The 25810-nt window shown below is 33.9% G+C and overlaps 1 protein-coding gene across 2 annotated transcripts in view; it reads left to right on the top strand.

Annotated features, from left to right (window-relative positions):
* Nucleotides 1-24111, top strand: part of Pop2 (CCR4-NOT transcription complex subunit Pop2) — a 204108-nt gene extending 179997 nt beyond the window's left edge. For both annotated transcript variants that reach the window (XM_081752058.1, XM_081752059.1), the window contains exons 7-8: nucleotides 333-473; nucleotides 22875-24111. In XM_081752058.1, coding sequence (XP_081608184.1) covers nucleotides 333-473; nucleotides 22875-22994 — 261 coding nt within the window. In that variant the 3' untranslated portion in view covers nucleotides 22995-24111. The remainder of the gene's footprint in view (nucleotides 1-332; nucleotides 474-22874) is intronic.
* The last annotated feature ends 1699 nt before the right edge of the window (nucleotides 24112-25810 follow it).

Here is a 25810-nt window from a genome sequence, read left to right as displayed (position 1 = left end):
AGATTTTGTAGCCTATACATATTTGCCTGTTTTCTCATCTCTGCTAGTTTAGTGCATTCCTAGTCGAACTCTGATATTCTAACAACAACTTTCTTTAAGTAATGTGTTTCATGAAACTAATACATTTTAGCAATATATTTGTTCAGCTGTAGTACTATTTTCAGTCTTTCTCTCACTCACTCACTCTGAAGAAAACTAAAATGTGATTTTTAAGCTGCACTAACAATAACTCCTTTAGAACAGTATTTCATGCTTCTTACAAATAAATAAATGCAATTTTAGTTTTGTTGAGGAGACTTATAATAATTAATGATACTTTTCTCTCCTTTAAGTATCTCATGAAAAGCTGTAAAAATCTGAAAGGAGGTCTTCAGGAAGTTGCCGACCAATTAGAATTGGAAAGAGTTGGGCCTCAACATCAAGCTGGTAGTGATTCTTTACTTACAGGAATGGCATTTTTTAAAATGCGAGAGGTAAGTTAGAAAAAAAAAACACTTTCATATTTTTTAACGTAAAGACATCAATGGACGCATAATTCAGTAACAATTAAAAACCTGTCAGCTCCAAAATGTTTGTGTACAAGTATGATGGAGTCGTAGCGGAAGTTTCTTCAGTTGTTGATAATGACGGAGGATATTAGTCGAAATTGTACGGTTATTTATAGAAGATGCTTTTTGCATATGTTTCTGATTACCTTTTGAATTGCTTCTGCATCGTCAGTATTATAAATACAGATTAAGTAAGGAAAGAAAATTTTCTTCGTGTGGTAAATCTCTTAACAAAGAAAACCGCCTCTTGAACCATTCATGTCCTCTTGATGAGGTTTTGACTGTCTTTTGAGAAAGTAAGGAACCTGACAAAATTTAAATTTAAAAATAATGTGAACGTGGAAAAAAAGAACTCTCTCTTCATTCACTTCTTATAATGAAGAGAGTTATTTTATGTAATTCATATTAACTATAGAATAGAAAAATAATATAATAACTGATTTATTCTTAATAGTATTGCTGCTGGCATTAAATTAATGCATTGCTGCAGCTCTGTGTGTGTGGTGAATGCGACTTTCAGAATTGAATCAAGTGAGTGGAACATGCACAAGTCCTGAAAGTTATCTAAGTGCACGTTTTGAAGGACAGAAGACGTTCTATTGAGAACTTATTCCCAATTATTTTATGTGTAACGTCGTCGAGCCCAAGCGAAGCAATCGGTAGGACTTTTTGGTTAACGTTTTGGTCTTAAAAATACTACCTCTATCCTTGCGTAAAAGGTAAAACCTCGTCGAATAGTCGCTTCCTCAAACTCACAAAGTATTACGGGGTTTCTAAGACAATGCCAATGCAATAAACATAATAAATAAGATTTAAATAATTTCTCTCTGAATCACATCGATAGCAGTGATCTGAACAAGGAGCGGTGTGATTTATGATTCTAAGGACAGAGGCTACGGCCTCAGTAAGAGATCGGTCGTTCAATCTGAGAGTGGCGCAATGAATCATTAAACCAACAGAGGTCATATTACAAGATTACAAAAGGATACTTAGAAATTAATTGCCCGCCATATTGTCAAATTATACACATGTATAGTAAGTCAAATACCTAATAAATATTTATAAATAAAGTGGGCCACACGGGTGGCGATAGGAGACACATCCAGGTCTCGTACATTAAAGGAGAGGAGTTCAAACATCCCGATATCAGTAGTTACATCAAGGGAGGCGGACGAAACAATCAGGTATGAGTGCGCCTCGTCGGAAATGAGAGGATTCAAGTAAATGGGCAATTACAGATGAAGAGTAGTTGAACGACCAAACGGTCATTGTAACTCAATTAAGTAATTTACTAAGGCTTAAAGACTATTCATTTACGTATTAAGTATTAATCCAATTGAGGAAGCGACTCCCCTTGGTCAATTGAAATATTACATTACAAACACCATATAGAAAATCGCAAGGATAGGAAGACGGTAACGTTGAGCTAAAAATGAGAATGACGAACATGATTTACACTAAGAGGAACTTTCCTACCAAAGTCCTCTTACACTATTTGCTGGCGATACACAACACAACTACGAATCAAACTATAACACTTTGTCATGGGTGACGAAATTAACTCACTCACTAACAGTAGATTCTTGAAGACAGAAAATTGGAAACGATTATTGATAGCCCGAGCGGATTGGCTGAAAGATATCAGTACTTACCTGTAGGTGGATGCAGAGGAGAGATCAGCCACAGGTGTCTTGATCGAGACAGAATCTTGACGTACCTTGTCCAGGAGATGTCCCTCAAAAGGGGGACCAGAAGTCCCCAGGAACCAGCAGGACTGCGATACTAGACGATTTGTAGTCACTCTCGCGACGATCCACCGTAAGGTGGCTTACCACTTAATTCCCAGTGTATGGTCCGAGTGGAGGCGCTATCTAATGAATTTATGAAGAGGTTTGGGATTTTCTACCGGTCTGTTGTAGTAACAAGAATACTAACAGCAGAACAAATGTGTTGCGAAGTTTGGTTTATTGTAAAAGAGTTCAATTTCTTTACAGACCGTAATGACAGAAATTCTAAGGATTACAGGTGAATCACAAAATAAGATCAAAGTCACAGGTTTCCACAGATCAATGATTTTAAACGTAGGTGTGGCACTAAGAAAAATATCAAAGTCGACATAAGGAACATAGTCTCACTTTCAAAGATAGTAGGTGCAGAGACAGATTATTTTATTTACGAAATAGTTCAGATTATGTAGGACGATAGTGAATAAGTGTACAACAACCCTCTGGGTGATCTAAAGGAAAGATGTATTACTTACAGTCCAAACGCAATTAGAAGTCCAATTTCCAGAGTTGGGCGTGGTAGCGGTCATCACGCACGTATTGAATTGACACACATTTTCCAGTTTCTCATATTTCACTATACAGAACAACATAAGTCCAGGAGTAACTATCAGAAGTAAACAGACATGTCAAGACATAGACATAGTCTGACGTATCGCTTAAGTATCTAACTAACTTAACTCTGCAAGAAGTGCAGAGGCCTACCTCCCGCGAAGGGAGAGGGACTCGAGCACGGGTTTTGTGCTCATCGCGTAGTTCGGAGGTAATGAACATCAAGAGATCTCATTCCTGAGGTTTTATGTGTATCGAGTTTGGGTGTCAGTCTTGCATTAGATTGTGCCATAATTAGAAAAAGCTCTAATTATAAAAAGCTCTATTATATTTCTCTGTAAGCTGATTGGCTTTTGATGAGGTAATGGTTTGGACCACTTGGTGAACTCTGTTTGGCTAGGGGTGATCTCATACTACTTATAATAGGCGCGCGACGATTCTGATGACTATGATAGTCCCACAATGCACACACCTTCACAAGGGTAACACTCAGTAAAAAGAAAAAGAATACAGACATGGGTTCCAACTACGACCAGTTAAGATTACACAACATTGTACAAAAAGGGGGTGACACATAGTCACCACCAGTGTTCGGGTCAAGGGTCAGTCTAGCAGTTGTGAAAGTGGATGAAGTCAGCCGTAAATGTAGAATCTGAGCTAATACCAGGAGTAATACTCTAAGAGAGTTTGGTAACATTCTGTATATAGCCAATATAAAGCCTGGCTAAATAAACTCAAGTTACAAAATAATCTCTTCTTCTTCTTTTTTAAGTTTTACGTCCAACGGTTATGCCGGTTAGGATAAAGGAGACGGTGATGATGAGAGATGAGTGAAATGGTGGAATGAAGAAAGTGGGAGGAAACGGGAGAACCCCGAGAAAACCCACGAGCATGGTGTTTGTCCACCACAAAGTCCACACGGCGCGAGCTGGGATCGAACCAGGGACCCCAAGCACCGGAGGTGAACGCTCTACCACTGAGCCACCGCGCCCCTCTGAGTTACAAACGAGTTCAACTTAAACTGACTGTCTTAACTTTCGCCAAAACTATTCGATTTTGATACAGTATGCCATATATTTTCTTTGGGGATTGACACTCATTCCATTACGTAGAGTCCCGCTAAGAAGGAAGGGTTGAATTTATCACCCTAACATACATTAGAAAATAAATAAATAAACCGCTCTAACTTTCCATAATTTTTTTGCTTTTTATATAATATGATGCATAGCAACATCCATACCAACACATACACTGCATTTTCTCTTGTACCGTCGCGATTTTCATGACCTTTGTTGTCACCAGAGTTGCCAACCTCATCATTGTGATAGTGTTGCCAACTAAAAATGTAGAAATGGTGACACATGGCACAATTTAAAATGTATTTTACTGCAACATCATCATTTTCAAAACAGTTATAAGCATTTGTTTTATAGCAAAGACTTTATAACAGCCCTATATCATTGTTATGTTCTTTGACTGTATTTATTACACTAATGCAAATGAGTCATAGTTAAGTTGTATTTGAAAATGAAAGAAGTGATGCTAGAGTTTAGGTACAACATTATTACCTCAAATTAAATATGCTTGATTTCAAGCAGAAATGAATAAACTAGTTCAAATCACAACAATGAAAGCATAGAGTTACTTAAGAAACCATGAATTGAATTTAGAGAAACAAGGTGCTCAGCATTAGAAAATAAGTTCGTTGAGAGACAATATTAAGCGTTAATAACTACCTTACTGTTTTCAGCTAATCACTTAAGGATTTAGCCTTTGAAATGTAAAACAAGCTTAGGCTTTTTCTTCTTTAGTATCTGAAGGACAATATAAAAACTACCTAACGTACCGGTGCGAAAACACTTAGACTCGTGCGGGTTAGTCACGAGTATGCACTACACTCAAGCTTACTGGCCTTCAAACGTCGAGCGTACGATCTTCAAATCCCAGTTCTTCACACGTCCTTTTGTAACGATTTTCCCTGTGGTCTCTGAAATAGTCCAGCTCTTGGCGCCTGACTTCGAATTAGTGGCCTAGGTGTGCTCTGGAACAAAGGTAGCAATTCTCCATACTTCAATTGAACAGAGTGAAGAAATTGGATATGTGCTGTCCACTGATAACCTGAAAGAAGTGTTCTCTATGATCATTCCCCTTTGGCTGAAGCCAATGACAGGATTGCTGACGAACACATTTTTATCTATAGTTAACTAATGTCTAACAAGAACTTCTTTATCTGTTTAATGAAGAGTACAGCACAGTAAAAACTTGGAAAGTTGGAACAGAATCGTGAACACTGGATCGAACATCACATTTCAGCGTCGAGGTTACAAGTAGTAGTCCCTGTGCTTGCTTTCCGAACCACCGTGATGTGTTTGAATACAATTTATATAGTGGATTCTTGAGGCCAAGAGGGTTTCCATGTTTGGCCTACAGTCTGGTCTGGTATAGATGCAGGCTGTTGGGAAGCATTTCCTGTCAGAAGATGAAAATACTGTTGTTCAGTTACTTTCTGCTTTTCTTATATCTCATTACTCTGGCCTCTTTGCAGTTTGAATAACTTTCCATTGAATTACGCTTTTTATTAGACTTAAACCATGCATAAGTGTAGGAAGTCTTATAGAACGGCGTTGTCCGTCCGTCTGTCCATCCGAAACTTATGTCTATATTTTTATGATATTGTAATTTATTATTCGCTCGACATAGTATCATTTATTATATTCTATCATTTGTCTATACAGAACTACAATTCTAAATAATGAGTATTGCATATTTTATACTTACTAAAAAATTGTGTATTTAATACCAGCGAACGTTCTAGTGTATGGAAAGATAGTGACTTAATATAAAGTAATATCCTGTATATTAGATAATAACCTAAATAATAACTTGATGTTTGCAATATGAAGTAATTTAATTATCAGTACTTAAATGTTTACAGCTGATTTCTGTTCTAATAATTATATTTTGAAAGCTACATTTTTAATTGTTGAGAATAATTATTATTACTTACGTAATATGATATTAAGTAAAAGATTCCTAACTATATAAATATGTACTAATTATGTATGGTATGAGCAAATCTATACTCATTTGTTTGATACATATAAGGGAAGGTGTTGTACCTTTGAAACAATGTACCTTTGAACACCTGTGCTTTTCTCGAATTCAGAGCTATCTAGATGCAGTGATTAAATTTCATTTGAAAGAGTAAATGGAAAAAGCACTACAAATGCGTTTGGCTGTTGTTTACTGAGTGTTGTGCCGAGTAATGTTCCTTTTAATTTTTTCACCCCCAAAACGAAGATTTTTTTGTAGTTACCTTTTGAGTTTAGTGTTCTTCGGTTTTCGCAACTTGTGATATTTATTTGTCCAAACTTGAGGTAGAATCATTGGTGAATACAGTAATATTTTTAGTTTTAACTTCTGTTCAATATTTAAGCTAGTGAAGAACTTTTTTTTTCGTAATGGTGGCCCTCTTGTACCTATGAACATTAATGCATCGTGTACCTTTGAACGACAAATAATACTGTTTAAAGCTACATAAGTAGTTAAAACCATTGATATATTTTATATAGGTTAGGTTAGGATATAAAGTTATTAATTATAATTTTAAGTAGTTTCTAAATATTCGCTTATTGTGTAACATATAAGGTTATGTTAACAGAGCTGTATATGTTCAACTTTATTATTCACAAGTTTTTGTTAGAACTTCTCTTCAATTTTTAATTTAATTAATAAAATTTCAATTCTGGGGAACTGTTTATAGCTAAACCTTTTATTACAATTTATAACTATTAATATTTGTAGCTTCTTTTTATATTATAGCCTCAGGAACATTGTAATTATCAATTTGTTCAAAGATACAAGAGGGTCTGTTCAATGGTACATGACCATAATGCACCTATGAACAAAACGGATGTTTTCTTATTATAACCTATAAAAGCTACTGTAATTATGTAACACGTTTAAAAATCATCCTTTTTAATAGCAGAGAAATGGGACTTCAAATATACGACAAAAATTGGGGGAAAAGTGCTGAATATTAGCACCAAAATTTCCAAGACTCTAAAAGTGTTCACAGGTACAACGCCTTCCCCTATATATATATATATATATATATATATATATATATATATATATATATATATATATATATACACACTATATTACATTTTTACTTTTCGAAATTCTCTTATTTTTTTCTCACTCTCTATGACTCAATTTACGTTTTACACATTTGAATAGTGCTAGAGAATTGTATTCAGTGTTTGACTTACAGTACTTTCTTTCAACCTTATATAGTACAAAGTTTATTGTTTAAATTTCTCTTTTATTATAACCGATTCAAACATATTGCTGATATGTGCTGCATTTAAATAATAATTGAGATTATTTCGATATATTTTCCCAGTTATTTTATAACTTTGCCACATATACAAGTAGCTATAAAGACACACATTGTTTAATTATAATTGTTATTATTGGCAAGTTGAAAAAATATATGTACATCACTTCTTTGAACAAACAGATCTTTTCCTTTATATTTATAAAATTTGTTATTACTGAGATTATCAACCTGCTTGTTTCTCTCTCGTTTTAGCTCTTGATAGAAAAATATTAGAAATAATAGTTTATTCATTTATTTATATAGGTAACATCTGAATTACTTAACAGATACAATGTCTTTTATAATCATTCTTGTAGATAACATTTTAATCAAATTAATTTTTATTCATATTTCTCATTCATTAAAAGTACTTTTTGTGTGAGTAGATAAACAAATGTTCTGTGAGAAAAAGCTGTTAGCTGGATTCAATTCTCACTATTAAAAATACAGATTTGACATTCCTAAACTATTTATATTAAGGTCTATATGTATTTCAAGATGATATGAAGGTCTTAAGAATGACGAATAATTGTGTCGGATATATTTATAATTGAGAAAATATAAGGAAACAACTTCGATTTAGAAATAGGTTTATAATTTTAGTAAAGTAACGTGACACAGTTTTTGAAAAAGCTATTAAGTGTAATGATTAATATTCAAATATTACTTTTTTCACAAATGCATTCTTTGAAGGATACAGTTTTTTTTTTTTTTTTTTTTTTTTTTGTTTATTCCTGCTATATTGAAAATTCAATATATAATTTAGTGAATTTCTTGTATCTATTATATTTATCCCATTATTAAGAGGAATCATTATCATTAGTATATTATTTTGAATAAAACATTTTACCTATTTGATATTTTACTTATTTATATTATAAAAATAAATGAAACACGGAAGATGAAAAGTGTTGCATTAGTTTAATCTTACTTCTAATTGCAATACCTTTCTTGTGACTATATACTTAGCATACATGGTTTCGGCGCAAGATCCGAGCTCAATGTATTTGCCCTGCGACATGATTTCTTATCTAACGAATAAAAGTAAAATAGGTTGCTTGGAAAAGAGTTGCATTAAAGAAATAGATAATATCATATTTATGGTGAAACTTAAAATACTTGGTTTCTAATCAACTTTTATTACTTCGATAATAATAATATTGATTTATATTTTAAATGTTAAATAGAAATTTGTTAAAAATATTATCATTATTTTACTTTATGTAGTTCTAAGGAATTTCTTTAATAATGAATATAGAAAATTAATATAGTAATTATTCGGATAGAACTGCTGCTTTTAAAACTTTATATACCAACTCAAGTGAAAAGACTGTTAGGTTGATTAATTAAAAAAATGTGAAAACTGAAAAATAAAAAAAACGTAACATTGAAAAGTTGCAACATAACATTGAAAAATAAAATCACAACACTCAGAAAAAATATCGCAAAACTGAAAAATAAATTCACAGCATGGAAATAAAAAACACTGAGAAAATTCATAACCAGGGACGTAGTGTCCATTAAGGCTATAAGGCTTAGCCTATACATTTATTTATACATCAGCCTGAAATGTTGCTTTTGGACATTGATACCATTAATTTTATTAAAATGGATTTATTTTATGATGCACTCTTTAAACATCACGCCAGAATAGATTGAAGCTTCTGCAAGAACGCGTTGCAGGCTATGGGCCGCTAGCCTTCCTCCTTTCTCATATAATCTTGACAATGGGGCGGTGCCAATCGCTTTCCCGTTAACCTCAGCAGACGAAAACCATGAGCAATACACAAATTCAACACGATACAACGAAAGTGGACGAATACTGACGAAAGGCTAGCCTTTCGGGTGTTTGGGAAACAAAAGCGACAGGACGCGGTCTTATAAGAAACTATAAAACAGAAAGGCTATAAAAAATTTAGGGGCTCGCATTCAGTCACAAGTTCTGACAAAGAAAAAAAAGAGAAAGAGAATAAAAATCTTATTATTAATAGTACTAAAACATCAGGGACCTTATTGCGTACTGGTTTGTGTTATCGCAGCGTAAAATTTACATTTTAGTTGACGATAATTGACATAGCAGTTATAACTGCTTATTGTATTTTTTGCGCTGCGTTGGGACCCGCAAGTTGTGCGAAGATCGATACTGAATGGGGCCTCAGGTGAGGTGTAGTTTCTTTCTTTTTTTTATACTTTCAATCTAAAAATATTTTTTCTGTAAAAAAACATCAATTGACTGTGAGCTGCAGCACTACTCTTTTCCATTAGTATGCTGATATGTGTTGTGGGTAATGAGCTTAAGTTTGTGTCTATGATTTGCGGAATTTAAAATGAAGATAGCCCTATATCCGTTTTTATTTGTTTCTTTAAAATAGTAATACAGTGTATGTGTGATATGCGAGTATCGCATATGTAAGGAAACCGTATATAAGGGAAATATGAAGCAGAACCACTGTTATACTTTTTCTTGCATTGTATGAAAACATATTGCATGAATTAGCATTTTTCTATCAAGCAATACTTTTTCTTGCATTGTATGAAAAAATTATTGCATGAATTAGCATTTTTCTATCAAGCAATACTTTTTCTTGCATTGTATGAAAAAATTATTGCATGAATTGGCATTTTTTTAAATCAAGAATTACAGCCAGGTCCGTGGTTAGAACACTAAGACGTGATCGTTTAAATAAGGGAGGGATAGTTTTTTGGGGGGAGGGCAACTTGAATTCATTTTATACTCATATATACATACAACAAACAATTGCAAGTTTCAGGGGACTGGGCCCCTTCTAGCCACCCTCCAGCTACGAATCTAATTTCAGTCTACCCATTTCAAAACTTCACGCTACGTTACTGTTCATAACACTGAGAAACAAAATTGTAACCCTAAAAAATAAAAACACAACACTGAAAAACAAAATCATGACACCGAAAATAGAAACATAACATTGAAAATCAAATTCAGAACATTGAAAACTAAAAACATGGCACAGATAATAGAAACAACTCAAAAATAAATTCACACGTTGAAAATTAAATTCACAACCCTAAAAAAAAGCAAAAATTATAAGACGGAAAAATAAAATGCGTACAATGAAAAAGAAAAATGTAACATTGAAAAATAAAATCACAAAACTGAAAAATAAAATCTAAACAATCAAAAGTAAAATCAACACTGCGAAAGAAAAACGAAACACTGAAACATAGAAACGTAACACTAATGACTAAAATCAGAACATTGAAATATAAATTCGCATCACTAAAAATAGAAAAGTGTAACGCTGAAAAATAAAATTACAGCACTGAAAATAAAAACATAACAGTGAAAAATACGAACATAATATTAAAACTGAAAAACAAAACTCCGTAAAACAGAGCTAACACCAAAAAGTAAAATCAACAAAATCACTAAAAACAACAAATTCAGTTATTGTTAAACAATATTAAATTTTTGTTTTTAGTGATAATATTTTTCAGTGTTATATTTTTTATTTTATTTTTCAGTGTTAATGGGGCCGCGGTGGCTCAGTGGTAGAGCGTTCACCTCTGGTGCTAAGGGTCTCGGGTTCAAACCCTGCTTCCACCAAGTGAACCTTGTGGTGGACAAACACCGTGTGCGTGGGTTTTCTCGGGGTTCTCCCGTTTCCTCCCACTTTCTTCATTCCACCATTTCATTCATTACTCATCATCACCGTCTCCTTTAGCCTAACCGGCATAACCGTGGGACGTAAAACTCAAAAATTTCATTTCATTTTTTTTCAGTGTTAGTTTGGTTTTTCAGAATTTTTAGTTTTATTATTATGTAATTCTTATTCTTATGATATTTTACCATAATAGGGCAATGCTGCTCTGTAGCTACACATAAGACCTATTTTATGGCAATGATGCTTTGAAATAAACACCCTGTATTTTTTAACCAAAATACAAAAATACTTAAAAAAATACGTAATTATGATCAGAAAGACATGGTTCAACCATAAAAGCAAACTAAATATTTTAATGGTAATGCCATCAATGCTTGCCAGTTAAAGGCTTAATAAGGTAATTGCCTTTGTTAAGGTCTTTCCATTATTTTAGTAACCATCGAAAAGGGATTAGGACTTCCATAATATGTTAATTTCCATGTCTTTACAAGGCATTGAGTCCATAGAGACTAAGGGATTGTTAATATACATCAAAGAAATAGTATTTAGAAATACTTATTAATGGTTTAATTTTACCTGTACACTTCTATTAAACAGGTATGTGATTATGTCAATCCATCTTGTGAGAGATTCTTCGTTCGCAGCTGCTAGCTCAAGTGTAGATGCATTAGTCTTGCTAGTAAGAGACGCAAATACATTAGAAGAATCGGATGCCATTAATACCAAATAGTTGAGAAACAATAACTTCCAAAGACAGCGAATTCATGAAAAAGAAAAACATTCACGTAAATTATTACCAAAGCACATCCAGTTAATCCCATATATCGCGTAAGTTAGAGAAGTATGAAAATAAATGAAGTTTGGAGAAGTTTACTGAGATTGGAAACACACTTACGGGGAAAGGGTGTGATGTTACTCAGAGATAATTGCACCAAACTTGGTGTAGGAGTAGGTAATGGGAATAGAAAATAAGGTTTGGAAGCATTCGTTTCGCAGGCGTTCGGAATCAAAAATAATGAGCCCTACAAGCTCTGAAAAGTCTGGCCTGTAACAGAAAACGCACCAATATCCGCTCTCAGTCCAACCAGGCGAATGTCGGGATACTAAATCTATCAACTACCCTGCTCTTGCCGTCACCAATTGGGTATGAATCACTAGTTAGCTTAACAAAATGATATTAAAAATAAAATATATACAGAAATTAATCATGGGCGTCGCCAGAAGTTTTCCAGGGAATGGGGTCGCAATGAAGTTGCTGTATTTCTTCACATTGCTGTTGTCAGTACGCAAGTATTAAATGTTTGAACCCACCAATATTAATTGATTTCAGTTGTACGTTGTTTTGATATCTATGACGTGGGGCCAACCAAAATTAAAGTATTGTGTGTTTGTGAGGCGAATTTAAATACATATTTCGGGATTAGTGATGTTTAAAATGGAAACGACTGTCGACTACCATGACAAAAATAACTGTTTGAATACATACAAGACTGTTCATTAACACAGCTGTGTTAACGGAAAGGTTAAAGGAAATATTTGAATTTGTTCTACTCACCACTACAAAGCAGCAAAATGTATTGGACAGAAACAGCCTTGTAACAACTCCAAATATAACTCACGCATGTTTCACAAACACTGCACTTGAAGAATGTGAACACAAAATGAACATGAGCGTTTCACTTCTGTTGCCTAGCACACATGAGACAGAACGTCTGTACTGTCTACACACATGCCATGTTCGTAAAGTTAACTTACAAATTGGTCTCAACAAGATTAGAAAATATCGTAGTTAACCCTTAATATACCGTACAGTGAGATATACTTTTTTTGGACATAATGAAACAGTTGTTAACAGAAGCATGTAAAATATGCTAAAAACAACACACGTTCAATCTGAAACAGATAAAACTGCATTTTATTTTTTTTTAAATTCCTCTTTATATAGATAAGGTGGGTAATGGCAAGGGCAGTTGATGATTTAGTATCCCGGCATTCGCGTGCTGTGACTGAGGGCGAACATTGGCGCATTTTGTGTTCCGCTCATCTTTTCTGATTTCATTCTACTTTATTTAACTTCTTCTGAATTGGTCGCAACAGCAAGCAAAGACTCCGTCCCATCAATATCTGATTGACAGTCCATACTTCTTCAGAACTATAGGGCCCATTATTTCTGATTCCGAACGCCTGCGAAACGAATGCTTCCACACGTTCTTTTCTATTGCCATTACATATTCCTACACCACATTTGGTGCAATCATCGCGTCCTTCCCTCCTTAGCTGTGAAATGAGATTTCTTACTTGGTAATTGGTTGGGACGTTTTTTTATGAATGGATAGTACCGATAACCTACAGCCAAACAGGATCTGAATCACATGAGCACCTATCAGAAATTGAGCTCGGATCTTGCGCCGAAACCATGTATGCTAAGTACATAGTCACAAGGAAGGTACTGCAATTAGAAGTGAGATCAAACAAATAAAACGCATTTCATCTTCCATGTTTTGTATCAAATTTTATATAACTACGTTAAGCTTCAAATACGTAAATTGTTCTATTCAAAACATACTAATGATGATGATTCCTCTTAATAACCGGAAGAATATATTAGATATAAATATGATTTGGGAAGTCGGTAAATCAAATGTTGTCATCACAATATAGAATGAATAACAAAAAACCGTGTCTTTTAAAGAATGTATTTGTGAAGAAAGTAATAACTGAATATTAATCATTACATTTAATAACTTTTCTAAGAACGGTATCAAGTTACTTTCCTTGATATTATAAACCTATTTCTAAATCGAAGCTGTTTCCTTAATATTTTCTCAATTATAAATATATCCGACACAATTGTTCGTCATTGTTAAGATCTTCATATCCTTTTGAAATACGTGTAGATGTTAATATAAAGTTTAGGAATGTCAAATATGTATCTCAAATAGTAATTATTGAATCCAACATACATCCTTTTCCAACAGAACATTTGTTTATTCACTTTTACACAACAAAAGTACTTTCAGTGAATGGGAGATATACAGGGGTGGACAAAAAAAATCTAAAACGTTTGCAAAAGTGTAAAAATCATACCTAGTATGGTGTGCGGCCTCCTTTTTGCGTGTAAAACTGCTTGGATCCGACGTGGAATTGACATATACAGCTCCTGAATCGTGGTGTGTGGAATTTTGTACTGCATTGTTCCAAAACATGCTCCAGTTCCTTAAGGGATGCTGCTGCAGGGCAATGAGACCAAACACGCCTTTCTAACTCAGACCACAGTGGCTCAATGATGTTCAGATCTGGTGATTGTGGGACCCAGGGGAGGTGTGATAGCTCCTAGTCATGCTCCTCAAACCATGATTTCACCGGTTTTGCAGCATGACAGAGTGCCAAATCATCTTGGTAGATGCTATCACCATCAGGGAACAATATTTGGGCCATGGGTAGAACCTGGTCCCCCAAAATGGCCTCATATGCCTTAGCATTCATCATTCCATGCAGGGCTATGATGGTACCTGCAGAAAACCACGATATCACTGCCCATACTGTAACAGAACCACCCCCATGCTTTACAGTTGGGAGCAGCCTGTATCATAGGCCTGCGACGGTGTTCTCCATACGTAAACACGACCGGTTGTTGGAAACAACTTAACAGTCAATTCATCGGACCACGGTACGTGTTTCCATTGCTCATGAGTCCACGCCTTGTGATCCTTGCACCACTGGATACGCCTCTTCGCATTTACTGCTGTGACCAGGAGTTTGACGATAGCGGCCCTGCCATGAATTTTCAGTTTATTAAGTTCTCGTCCCACTGTTTTCGACGAAACCGGGTTCTGTAGGCCGGAATTGAATTCAGACGTAATTTGCATTGCAGTGGTCTACTTTTTAGCTGCTGCAATCCATTTTAATGCCCTCCGGTCCGTATCTGACAGGATTGTCTTTCGACTACTGTTGTGCTTTGCAGACGTCATTTGCATATGAATTGTGTATGCCCTCGTGACATTTGACACAGTATCTTTTGATACCCCCACAATGTTCGCCACTGTTGCCACTGAAGCTCCGAACAGACGGGGACCAACGATCATGCCTCTTTGGAAGTCTGTCAGGTCGCCCATTTTACTGCACCACTTTCACACCACGATACTCACAGGTGAACTGGTTACTGCTGACGGAAGAGGAAGGTCCACATGACACATTGAAAACAAAAAACGATCGGCAACCGTAACACGTATTGTACAGTGGAGGGCCAAACTTACGTGTCCTATGTTTTTAGATTTTTTTGTCAACCCCCTGTAGATAAAAATTACATTTCATTTGATTAAAATGTTAACTGCATCAATGATTATAAAAGACATTGTATCTATTTACCAATTCAAGTGTTATCTACATAAATGAATGAATAAATTATTATTTCTAATATTTTTGTAGCAAGAGTTAAAGCAAGAGGGTGGAAAGAGCAGACGTGTTAACATAAAACAAGATTTAAAACAAACATTCGTATTTGATAATCTCAGTAATAGCAAATTTAATAAATATGAAGAAGTATATCTGCTTGTTCAAAGAAGCGATGTACACTCTTGTCCAAAATGACTGTCGCATATCTATAACTAGCTTCTTGTAAGGATATAATTTGATAATGATTTTGCAGGGTACTTTTAATGTGATACTATGTATATAATCGGGAAATGCATACTTGTGGTAAATTTCATAGGAAAAGAATTATAAATACGAAAATTAGAATGAATAAAACAAAATGTTGCTAAATGGACAAGAAAGTTTTATTTTCGTTTTATTGTTCTTATTTACTGCTCTTTTGACATGAAATTTGCCACATACATGTCTTTGCCGATTAGACACATATTAACATTATAAGAAATACCGGGTGAATTCGGTATCAAATTATATTCCTACAAGATATTTATAGTCATGCCATAATAATTTTGGAGATGAGTGTACATATAGTTTTTCAACTTGCCAAAATATTAATTATAATAAAACAATATGTGTCTTTAAAATATATAGATCTGTGTATGTGATAAAGTTATAAAAGTAACTGGGAAAATATATCGAAATAATCTGAATTATTGTTTAAATACAGTACAAATCAGCAATAACAGGTTTGAAACAATTGTAATAAAAGAGGGTTTCAAACGATAAAGTTTGTGGTTATGAGGGGGAAAGAAAGTAGTGTAAGTGAAATACACTTCGTGCTATTTTTCAGTTATATTGAAGTGTGTAAAAGATAAGATAGGTCATGGAGAGCGACAAAAATAAACTGTAAGAGAATTTTAAAAGTAAACATGTGATACATTTTAGTGTGTATCACTATTTTGTATCTATAGAATTGCTCAAACTATACAATTAGTACATATTTATACGGTTGGGTATCTTCTACTTAATACTATATTACATAAGTAACAATAATTGTTTTGAACAAAAGTTAATTAAAAATGTAGTTATCAAATATAAATATTAGTACAGAATTAGCTGTGAAATATGTAAATGTTGATAATCAAATAACCATATTGCAACCATCAAGTTACCATTCACATTATTGGCTAATATAAAGGATATTACTTTATATTAAGTCATTATCTTCCCATACACTAAAACGTCCCTGATACTAGTTGCATTGTTTAATTAAGTCTAAAATATGCAGTACACATCATTTAAAATTTCTCAATTAAATATTGAATGGACAAATGATAGTACAGTCAGAACAATATTAAGTATAGGTTGAAGCTATTATTTGTTATACCTCCAACCTATACCTAATATTGTTTCTGATTATACAAGACATTATAATAAGTGATAGTTTTCGAGCGAGTAATAAATTACAATAAGATAAAGAATATTGTAATATTTTGTGTAGATAGAGACAATAATGGACCAGGTATCTAGGCCTTCACCGATTTATTTATAAGTGTACAAAATGGTCTTTGTGTTTTACAAAGTTAATATATCAGAATATCCCTCATGACTAAGGGTGAAAGAAGTAATGTTTTATATGGGAACACCTTCGCTCATGGCAGCCACCGGATTGCCTTGTAGCGACTCCAGGTTATGATCCTAGGAAACCTCCTCGGCTCATGGAAGCCTCGTGAGGTATGGTTTGTGTTGAGGAATCTCCTTCGCTTCAAAGCAGCCTCCAGGGATGTTACGATAGGTAGAGCCCCTTAGTCCAGTGTGACCTCCAGAATTGTTATGGGTTGGCGATCAGTGGTCAACAAATGCCTACTTCCTCTGTAGTTCCTCTTTTATAGGCCCTGTTCAGGTGGCTCGCCCTCTTTCGATTTCCATCGTGTTGATCTTCGTGTCTTTCTGTTCAGTGTATCGTCTGCTTGTTTGTAAACGTTAGCACGTGTCGTCTATAAACATGTGCTTATGTTGTGATGTGGGGATCCTTACAATATGGACACAAGTTTCCCTTACAAAAATATTGTAATCTTAGAAATTAACGTCGTTAAGGTAGCACGTGTAGATGAGACAAAAATTGCACACACTAAAAATATTGGATTATACGTAATATTTATCTGTGAATCTAACCACAATTTAAATTTAAGAATTTATGATGTAAAAAGGCAATCTGAATAGGACAATGTTTATACATATAAAGGAGAACATACTTCCAAAAGAACGAATGTTACCATGTGGGATTTCTATTAGTTGTTAATCTTCGAATTAAATTAATTTGAACACAGTCAATTTTATTGTATACGATTTAAGTAGAATAATATGTATGATACAAATGTTTGTGGCTATTCCATAATGTGCAACGAAAAAATCTGTAAACAGTGAAATTACATGAATATTCTCGTGAGTGCATTGCATGTCTCCTCATCCCTTCAAACTTGCAATAATACAAGCAATTCATTTTATTATTACATTATTCATATTTTTCATTATTTTTCATTATTATACATTATTCATATTTTTTCTGATGTAGATCCTGTAAGGGAAGCGCAAACACAGTTTCTGTGGCGATAATTACGTTTAAATTGAATAATTTGTTAAATTTACATCCAATCGGTCAGTGCCTCCATGTTCATAAATTCGCTTCCACCACTGTGCGTGTGTATTAAGTATTTTGTCTTATTATAAATTACGTATCTGATTATTGTTTTCAGTACTGCAGCCTTCATTTAAAGTTATTCACATACGGGTAAGGCAAAAGTAACCAATAATAATCAAATTAAACTATAGTTAACTATAAATAATTCTAAATCTAATAGTCACAAGATCCTATTAACATAAATTCTAGTAGCGTAGTGAAACACAAGTATGTACAAGTAATCGCAACACTACCCTAAGAATTAACCAACATTTTCATTCAGTTATCACGCATTATCTAAAGTGATATAAAAATAAGTACAAATAAACAAAGAAAAATCATTAGAAATTCTACCAACATAAAATATAATAACAGTATCTAAAAGATATGTATAAGTAATCATAAAACGTCACATCTTCGAAAAATAGCAAATCCGAAATTTAAGTAACTACAAATTGTAATACGCATAACTCATAATATTCATAAATACCAATAATATTAAGTTCCAATAAAATAATGTTCATAAATAAACAATCTGGATAAAATATCCTAGCCGTAAAATACATAGGGTGTCACATGCCAATGTTTGAATGTCAATAGTTTCATGTGTTTAATAATAACAAAATTAACCCAATAACAAACAATACTGCTAATTTATATATCACATGAAACAATAAAATAAAAACTAAGACCAATAGCTGAATTATAAATCAATGCTTGCGTTCAACTCAGCTCAATATATGAAGTTCGTGCCAGTAACAGACATCAAACTTAGCCCTCGTAAAAATTATTCGTTGTATGTTCCATTGAAATAAAGCCTAAAGTAAGTCAATAATTACGAGCCTGAGCCAGAGTTCGTGTTGAAGTAAGTTTTACTTCTTAAAGTGCTAATCCTGACCCGATAATAACCAATATTAATAGTGCTAATAAATATTTCTGTTGTGTTTCATTAAGCTACCTCTAAGCCGAATTTCTAATTACGAGTCAGAACTCGTATTCAAATATGATCGTTTTCTTAAAATACTAATCCCGAGCTAATAATAATAACAGTAATACTATTAATATAAGTTAACTGATGTTAAATTTAAATAAAAAACCGAAGACCCATTCAATAATTACGAGTCAAAGCTCGGGTTAAGCCATGTTCAAGCTTCATTAAGATAGTAAACTTATGCCACTAGCAAACATTAATACTAACGTTAACGTTAACTAATGTATATCCTATAAGAAACTTAAACCTTTCCAATAATTACGAGCCAAGACTAGTGTTCAAACAATTTTGAGCTTGCTTAAAATAGTAAACTGGTAGCACTAACAAACAATAATATCAGCGTTAATAAAGATGCTCTCTCTTCCCCTAAATAAAATGAAACTATCTTTCGATAATTGGTTAGCGTACGCGTCTTTGGCGTGGGAGACCGGCTCCAATTCCCGGCTAGAACTCATGTCCGTTTCCCACGTTAATCAGTAGGTCTGGTCTCATATAGCCTCGTTGCTGAACGGGACGTTAAACTCAACTCTTGCACCAGTAGCAACCAATAAACTAGCGTCAGTAAACTAATGTATAGTCTATAAAGAAAATTAAGCTTTAGTAATAATTACGTGCCAAGCACGTTTTCAATCAAGTTCGAGCTTCAGTAAAATACTAAACGTGAGGCAATAACAAAACAGTAACAGTAGCATTAATAAAATTACCTATCATATATTCTACTTATAAGGTAAAGAACCTTCCCAACAATAATTACAAACCAAAGCTTGATTTAACTGCGAGGTTCATAAGTTTCTTCAGTATTCATGGAATCGTTATTTCATCCAAGTTAATAAAAACTTACGGCAGTTAAATCATATAATATTCCTCAAACAGTTTTCCCGTAAAGCGATACGAAGATTATTATCAAACTAGATATAATTATACTAAAATGGAAGAAATTTTTTATTTGAAATGAACCAGAAATTATGAACATTTTGGCTGAAAATTTTGTAAACGATTTAAGTTTTGTTAGCTCCATGTTATTTGTCACGCTACTTCCAAAAATGAGGAAGATGTACTTATTCGCTCATCTCAATTACGAATAGCCTAGTTTCTAGATTTTACATTTCAAACAAAAGAATTAGTGTAATGTATCTTCTATCCATAATTGTCTATGACAACCATTTGTTTCTGTGGCAATGAATTTTCAATATTGTTAAGTTTATTATTTTCCATTGATGTTCATTATTCAGATGTTTCACTATATCATTTTCAATGAAAAATTATACAATCACCTTGTTCTAAATTTAGCACCTAGATGTCATATATATTAAGTGTTAAAGATCAAGTCTAGTAAACATCAAATATATGAAAATACAAATAGTGGTGTGCTAGTTTCACTAAACACCTTCAACCGTCTTCCTTAACTCAGGTAACAAAAATTTTCCCACGCTTTCACTACGAGTCTAAATGCCGAGAAAAGCAAGTAAATGCCTTTGAGCGGTATAATCGTTTCGAGGTATTTCAAAGCAAAGCGCTGTAGCATAAATCTAGTATTTAAATAACACATGCCACGTGGTTTATTTCTAAAAAGTCCATAATATTTCCTGTAATAAGTCATATCCTATCAACAAATTAATAGAGATATTTTCAATACAACAATGGCTTGCGAATTATTGCAATATCCTTACCTGAAAATATTATATTATAAAATTATAAATTAAATTTTTACTACCCAGACTCATTAACAACCACCAAGTTTTATATAGAAGTGTTAGACACTAAGGAGGCATAAAAGTGCCGACGAAATATTTAACAGGTCGCGATAGAAAGAAGCAAGTAAGTGTCCTGGTGCCGTGGAATGTACTCGAGACACCATCTTCATAAGAAAAGTCAATATTTCAATTATTTTCGGACCTAAACTACTACTTTTGCATTCTAGTTTAGAGGTTAAAAAAATTAATTTCGTAACTTAATCAAAAAATTAAAAAGTGAAGTGACTACGCACTTTTTGTTAGAAACAAAATTATGAAATAATTCATATCATACATAAATTTAATCGGACAACATAATTTAATTTGAGTTTAATTAAAAGCTTAGTTAAATTGACTGACGTTTAATTAAATATAATGTCATAATTCTACAATATACATATTTTCCGCGGTTCATTGTAAGAAAATCACTAAATCTGGCTACTTTTTATTAGAAATACGAGAAAACATGCTCTAAAGGTATGAAATTCACAAAATTTGCCTACTTTCGACCAAAATTACCGGATATGTAGTTCCTTAAATAAGCGACAAATTAGGGATAAACCTACTTAAGCGGTTTTCTGCAGTCGATTCAAGGTCTCAGGAGTACATACTACCACAACGCACAACACGTTGTCGGAAGTGAAATTAGTTGAAATTTACTTCAATTTCCGGTTTCAGTACTGGTTTCCGTAGAGCAAAACCAGTAAGAGATATCGAGATGCAGCTTTTTGCGATCGATTCAGTTCCCCAAAAGTAGGGTCTGTCTTCTGTTTTTGTCATCTGTTCTGTCTGAAATTGATTTAAATTAACAGACTCCGGTTTCAGTTTTTATCGCCATAGAACAAACAAAAACAATAAGGCATAGTGAGTAACGGCTTTTGATGTGGATTCAGCGTCCGAGGAAGAGATTCCGTCTTTGATCTTATTAATATGTTCCAGCTAGTAGTTAAAGATGTACTACTTCAAATTTGAGTATTGAATTCCCATAGTCTGACACTCTGTCGAAGTTTTACACTTGAGACTCATTTGAAACAAAACGCACTCAATATGAAACAAGCAGAAAGGCTAATACCCACCGCCATAGGCGGAGCTAGGAATTGTCTGCTGGAGGGGCAGTGAGGTCACAGACCTTTTGCGCGGTCTCGGAGGTCTTGGTAGGTGGCATTTTCATTTTTTGTCAAAAAGTGGGGGCAATGCCCCCCATAACTCCGCCCAGCCCACCTCAAGAACAGTAGAGTTTTCTTCTACATATAAGAATCGCTTTCGAAAGCACCTTTCTCCATCATTAGCTTATTTAAAATTCAAAGAGGTTTTAAAACATGAAGGAGAATGTGGAAAGGGAAAAACTGGTTAAAAGGATTAAGGAATGTAAAACACAAATCTTCTGTGAAAAATTAAACACATGGGAGTAGGCACTCACTATTTTACATTTCTTAATCCTTTTAACCATTTTTTGCCTTTCCACATTTTTCTTCATGTTTTTAAATCCTCTTTGATTTTTTAAGTAAGCTGATAATGGAGGAAGATTCTTCCGAAAGCGCTTCTTACGTGTAGAAGAAAACACTGCTGTTTTTGCGTTGAGTATTCACCTTTTTGCTTGTTTCTTATTAAATATCATCACCCCTCACAATATTGTGATAAAACTCACTCACTTTCTTTACAGTAAAATTTCTTTCATTATGTTTATAATGTCGTGTCACGTAATTGCTTATATACGTTTCAAGATTCTGATATGTTAAAATTTAACAATAATTTGGATTCACGATGCTTGAATTCACTATTTATAGTTTTGCTACTTATAGCCATTAGCAACTACAACTTGGGAAAGAATAAGAACTTTAAGCAATCTACTAATCTACTTTTCAAAATGTGGGAACTGGTTTTACTGTTAAAAAGCATTTCTTGTCAGTACGATGATCTTTTACATGATGAAATTCTGTAAACCATACCGTAAATTATGCTTTCATAAAAGGTGAAAATGATCTGAAGATCAAACAAGCTGTTTGTTGTCATCTGATTTAAAATTAGTTCGGAATCACTGTCTATATCGTTTTTAGCTGCCTTAGAATTTAACGTTGATTTAATGGTTTAAATGTTTTCAATAATTCTGGGCGGAAAAAGAATTAAGTAGAAATATTTGTCACAAAGTTATCAATAGTGGTTAAAAATTCACTTCTTTATTTTTTTCAGATGTTTTTTGAAGATAACATAGACGATGCGAAATACTGTGGCCATTTGTATGGACTTGGAACATCCTTTGTGTTAAATGGAAACAACTATCATGATAATGGGGATAATAATTCTTCGTGATGGTGGTTATTTCTTGTCAGTCTGGAGATTTTAGTACTACAGCTGTATTTTATTTTAGTAGACATTATTTTCTCTCATATAAGTGGACCAATTTTTCTCAAAGTGTCCTCAGACTGCATGTGCTGTGTGTGTGCGTGTGTGCGTGTGTGTCCTATTTAGATAATTGTTTACCAATAAAGCGTGAACACGGTGGTGATTTTTCAGAAAATGACATGTGCCAGGCTAGCATTATCATAATATCTGTGAGGATAAGTCCATCTGCTTTTCTGTTGGGCAGAGAAATGAAAGGTTTTCAGTGTATCTGACTGCATGTAAGCACTGCGTTTTCAGTGCCACTTATAAGTGTAATAAATGGCTCAGTAAGCACATTTTTGTTCATTTCGTAATAGCAATTGTAGTAATAACACCAAATATAAGAAATGAATTCATTATTTTCTGCTGTTTTATAGTTAAAGGTATAATGCAGTTTTCAAAATTAAAAAAGGTGAAAATACCAGATAGCGTGCCCCTTATAATGTTTGAGAAGTTTTAAAATTATTTCTAAGGAGATGCAATAAAGGCCCTATGAAAATTAATTCTATCTTTGCTTGATTTTTTCGTAAACTATAACGGTGTCTAGGTAAGATTTTAATGTTTTAAATTAAATTATGGGTGATTTAGAGGTGTAAAGCATACGCACATTTTTTCATACAGCTATGATCATCATTTGTCAAGATAGTAATTATCAGCAGGTTCAGAAACAATGAAGACTTATGGAAGAGATATTGATTATCGTATTCCTGATTCCCTTACGGATGTACGCGGGTAATCGAAATAAAATGTTACTATTAATTGCCAGTATATAGGGTTGGCACAATACTTCGAATTCAGTACAATATTGTTGAGCGGAAACTCATTCCAACTCTTTTAAATTAATAACTGTGTATGTGTAGCGAAAATCACAAGAAACTTGTTAGACGTAGTAGTAATGTAGATTTCTAAATATAGTAAATTTCTGGTTATTACTTCGTTTGATATGTAAATGTAATCTTAGCAAGGAATATGTTCATATTTCGTGAATAATATGTGAATTTGGCTATTTTGTTGTTCTGTTAATATAAGTTCATTTTTATTAGTATTTCAAACATTATTTATTTTTTTTCCCTTGTGGTTCAATTGTTCCTATTAAGTTCTTCCTCCAACAGCTTTTCTACAGCAGAGAAAAACCCAGAGCATGTTTTGGTGTGAACCATTCCCCTGGTTTTTCCGATATCTTTGTATAGTAATATTATTTTCGTAATACAAATGGCAGCTTAAATATATTAATAGAAAGGAAGTGACCCTTGGACAAGATATTAAATAAGATAAGCTATTTTCAACTACACAAACAATAGTACGTATTGAGTGTGATATTTTTGGTGTCAAAAAATCACTGGATTGCCAAGCAGGCTACAAGTAGACGAATTCGAAATGGCAGAGGTAGTGGAACAGAACATTTTTAATCATAAAGAAACAGGGTGCGATAAACAAAAAATGAAAACGCAAAGCAACACGGAAGGATGACGTGAGTTTTGCAATAAATGTAGTTCTGATTACATTAGTAAGGTCAACTCAGATAGCATAGCATCCTCCACATGTGTTTCGCATGTTGTAGATGAGTGTTCAGATAGTCTGCGGTATACTGTCCCATTTTTCTGTAAGGGCAGTTTTGAAACCATGGCATGGTAATGGATTCCTCTGCGCAACTGTTTCTCCCAGAGCATCTCAGGCATGTTCTATGGGATAAAAATGTATTAATTTTGTTGTACTTATGTGTGCTTTTTGCCAGTTGCTAGAGAATAAACTCATATTGACCCAAAACCTTTTGCATGGCTCCATGTCTGTGTATTGTAAATATTCCAGTAGAAAGCATTAGTGACCTGTTTTGCCCATCTGTAGAGACAAGCGTGGTCTGTGAGCAAAGTGAATAGGCTGTTGGAAGGGAAGGATAACGTAAGTAATTATGAACGTTGCAGAGCTATTGATCCAATTGAAGAAGAAATGCAATAGAGATTGCACATTTAACGGACATATCAAAAAGTGTCATTTTTTGACGTGAGAGCGCCTCCGTTATACGAGGACAGCTTTGTGTGTGCATGGTGAGGTTGTGCAACGTGTACAACAGTTTGTTAGAATCGGCGTATAATTCAGTTGGCGAAAAGGAGTGATTTGTCACTCCAGTTCAAATTGTTAATCCGCCAGCGCTTTTTATGTCCATGTGTCGCCCAGAACCATTTCACTACAAATAAATAGTTTTGGGTTTGTGACTGGAAGTCAGCAAGGTGTTCCATTATCGCTTGGCCAACGTTTTCCCAGGTTACAGTGGCGGAAGGATCATAGTGCTCAAGAGATATGATCCAATATGATGATCTCAGGTAAATCATGGTTCTGTGCGACATAACATGGTGTGGAGAGAAGGGGTTAGCACAATATCATCCTCAGCACATCTTGAATATAACAGGTTATTCGGGGGCGCGGACGTAGCGAAAAAATGAAAAAAAAAAAAAAAAAAAAAAAACTTTCTGCACATCTTTGATTTAGAATCCGTTACTAGAGAACGGTATTATACCGAAATCCTGAAAGAATAGGTTAATCTTTTTCCATTGTGCAGTTCGTTCTGACTTCGTTTACATGGTCGACAACTCTCACTCGAACAGAACTGCCCAAGTTACGGAGATAGGATTACATCAACAGTATGGACTGGCCAACATGTTCCCAATATTTTATTGCCATAGAACATGACGGAGTTGCTCTCGGAAAATCAGTTGCGCAGAGAAATCCATTACGCCAGGGTTTCA

Source organism: Thermobia domestica, chromosome 3 (assembly GCF_964235325.1).
Source record: "Thermobia domestica chromosome 3, izTheDome1.hap1.1, whole genome shotgun sequence".
In the NCBI taxonomy this organism is placed as follows: Eukaryota; Metazoa; Arthropoda; class Insecta; order Zygentoma; family Lepismatidae; genus Thermobia; species Thermobia domestica.
The sequence above is the reverse complement of the archived record's forward strand: the minus strand, read 5'-3'. Positions and strand labels throughout refer to the sequence as shown.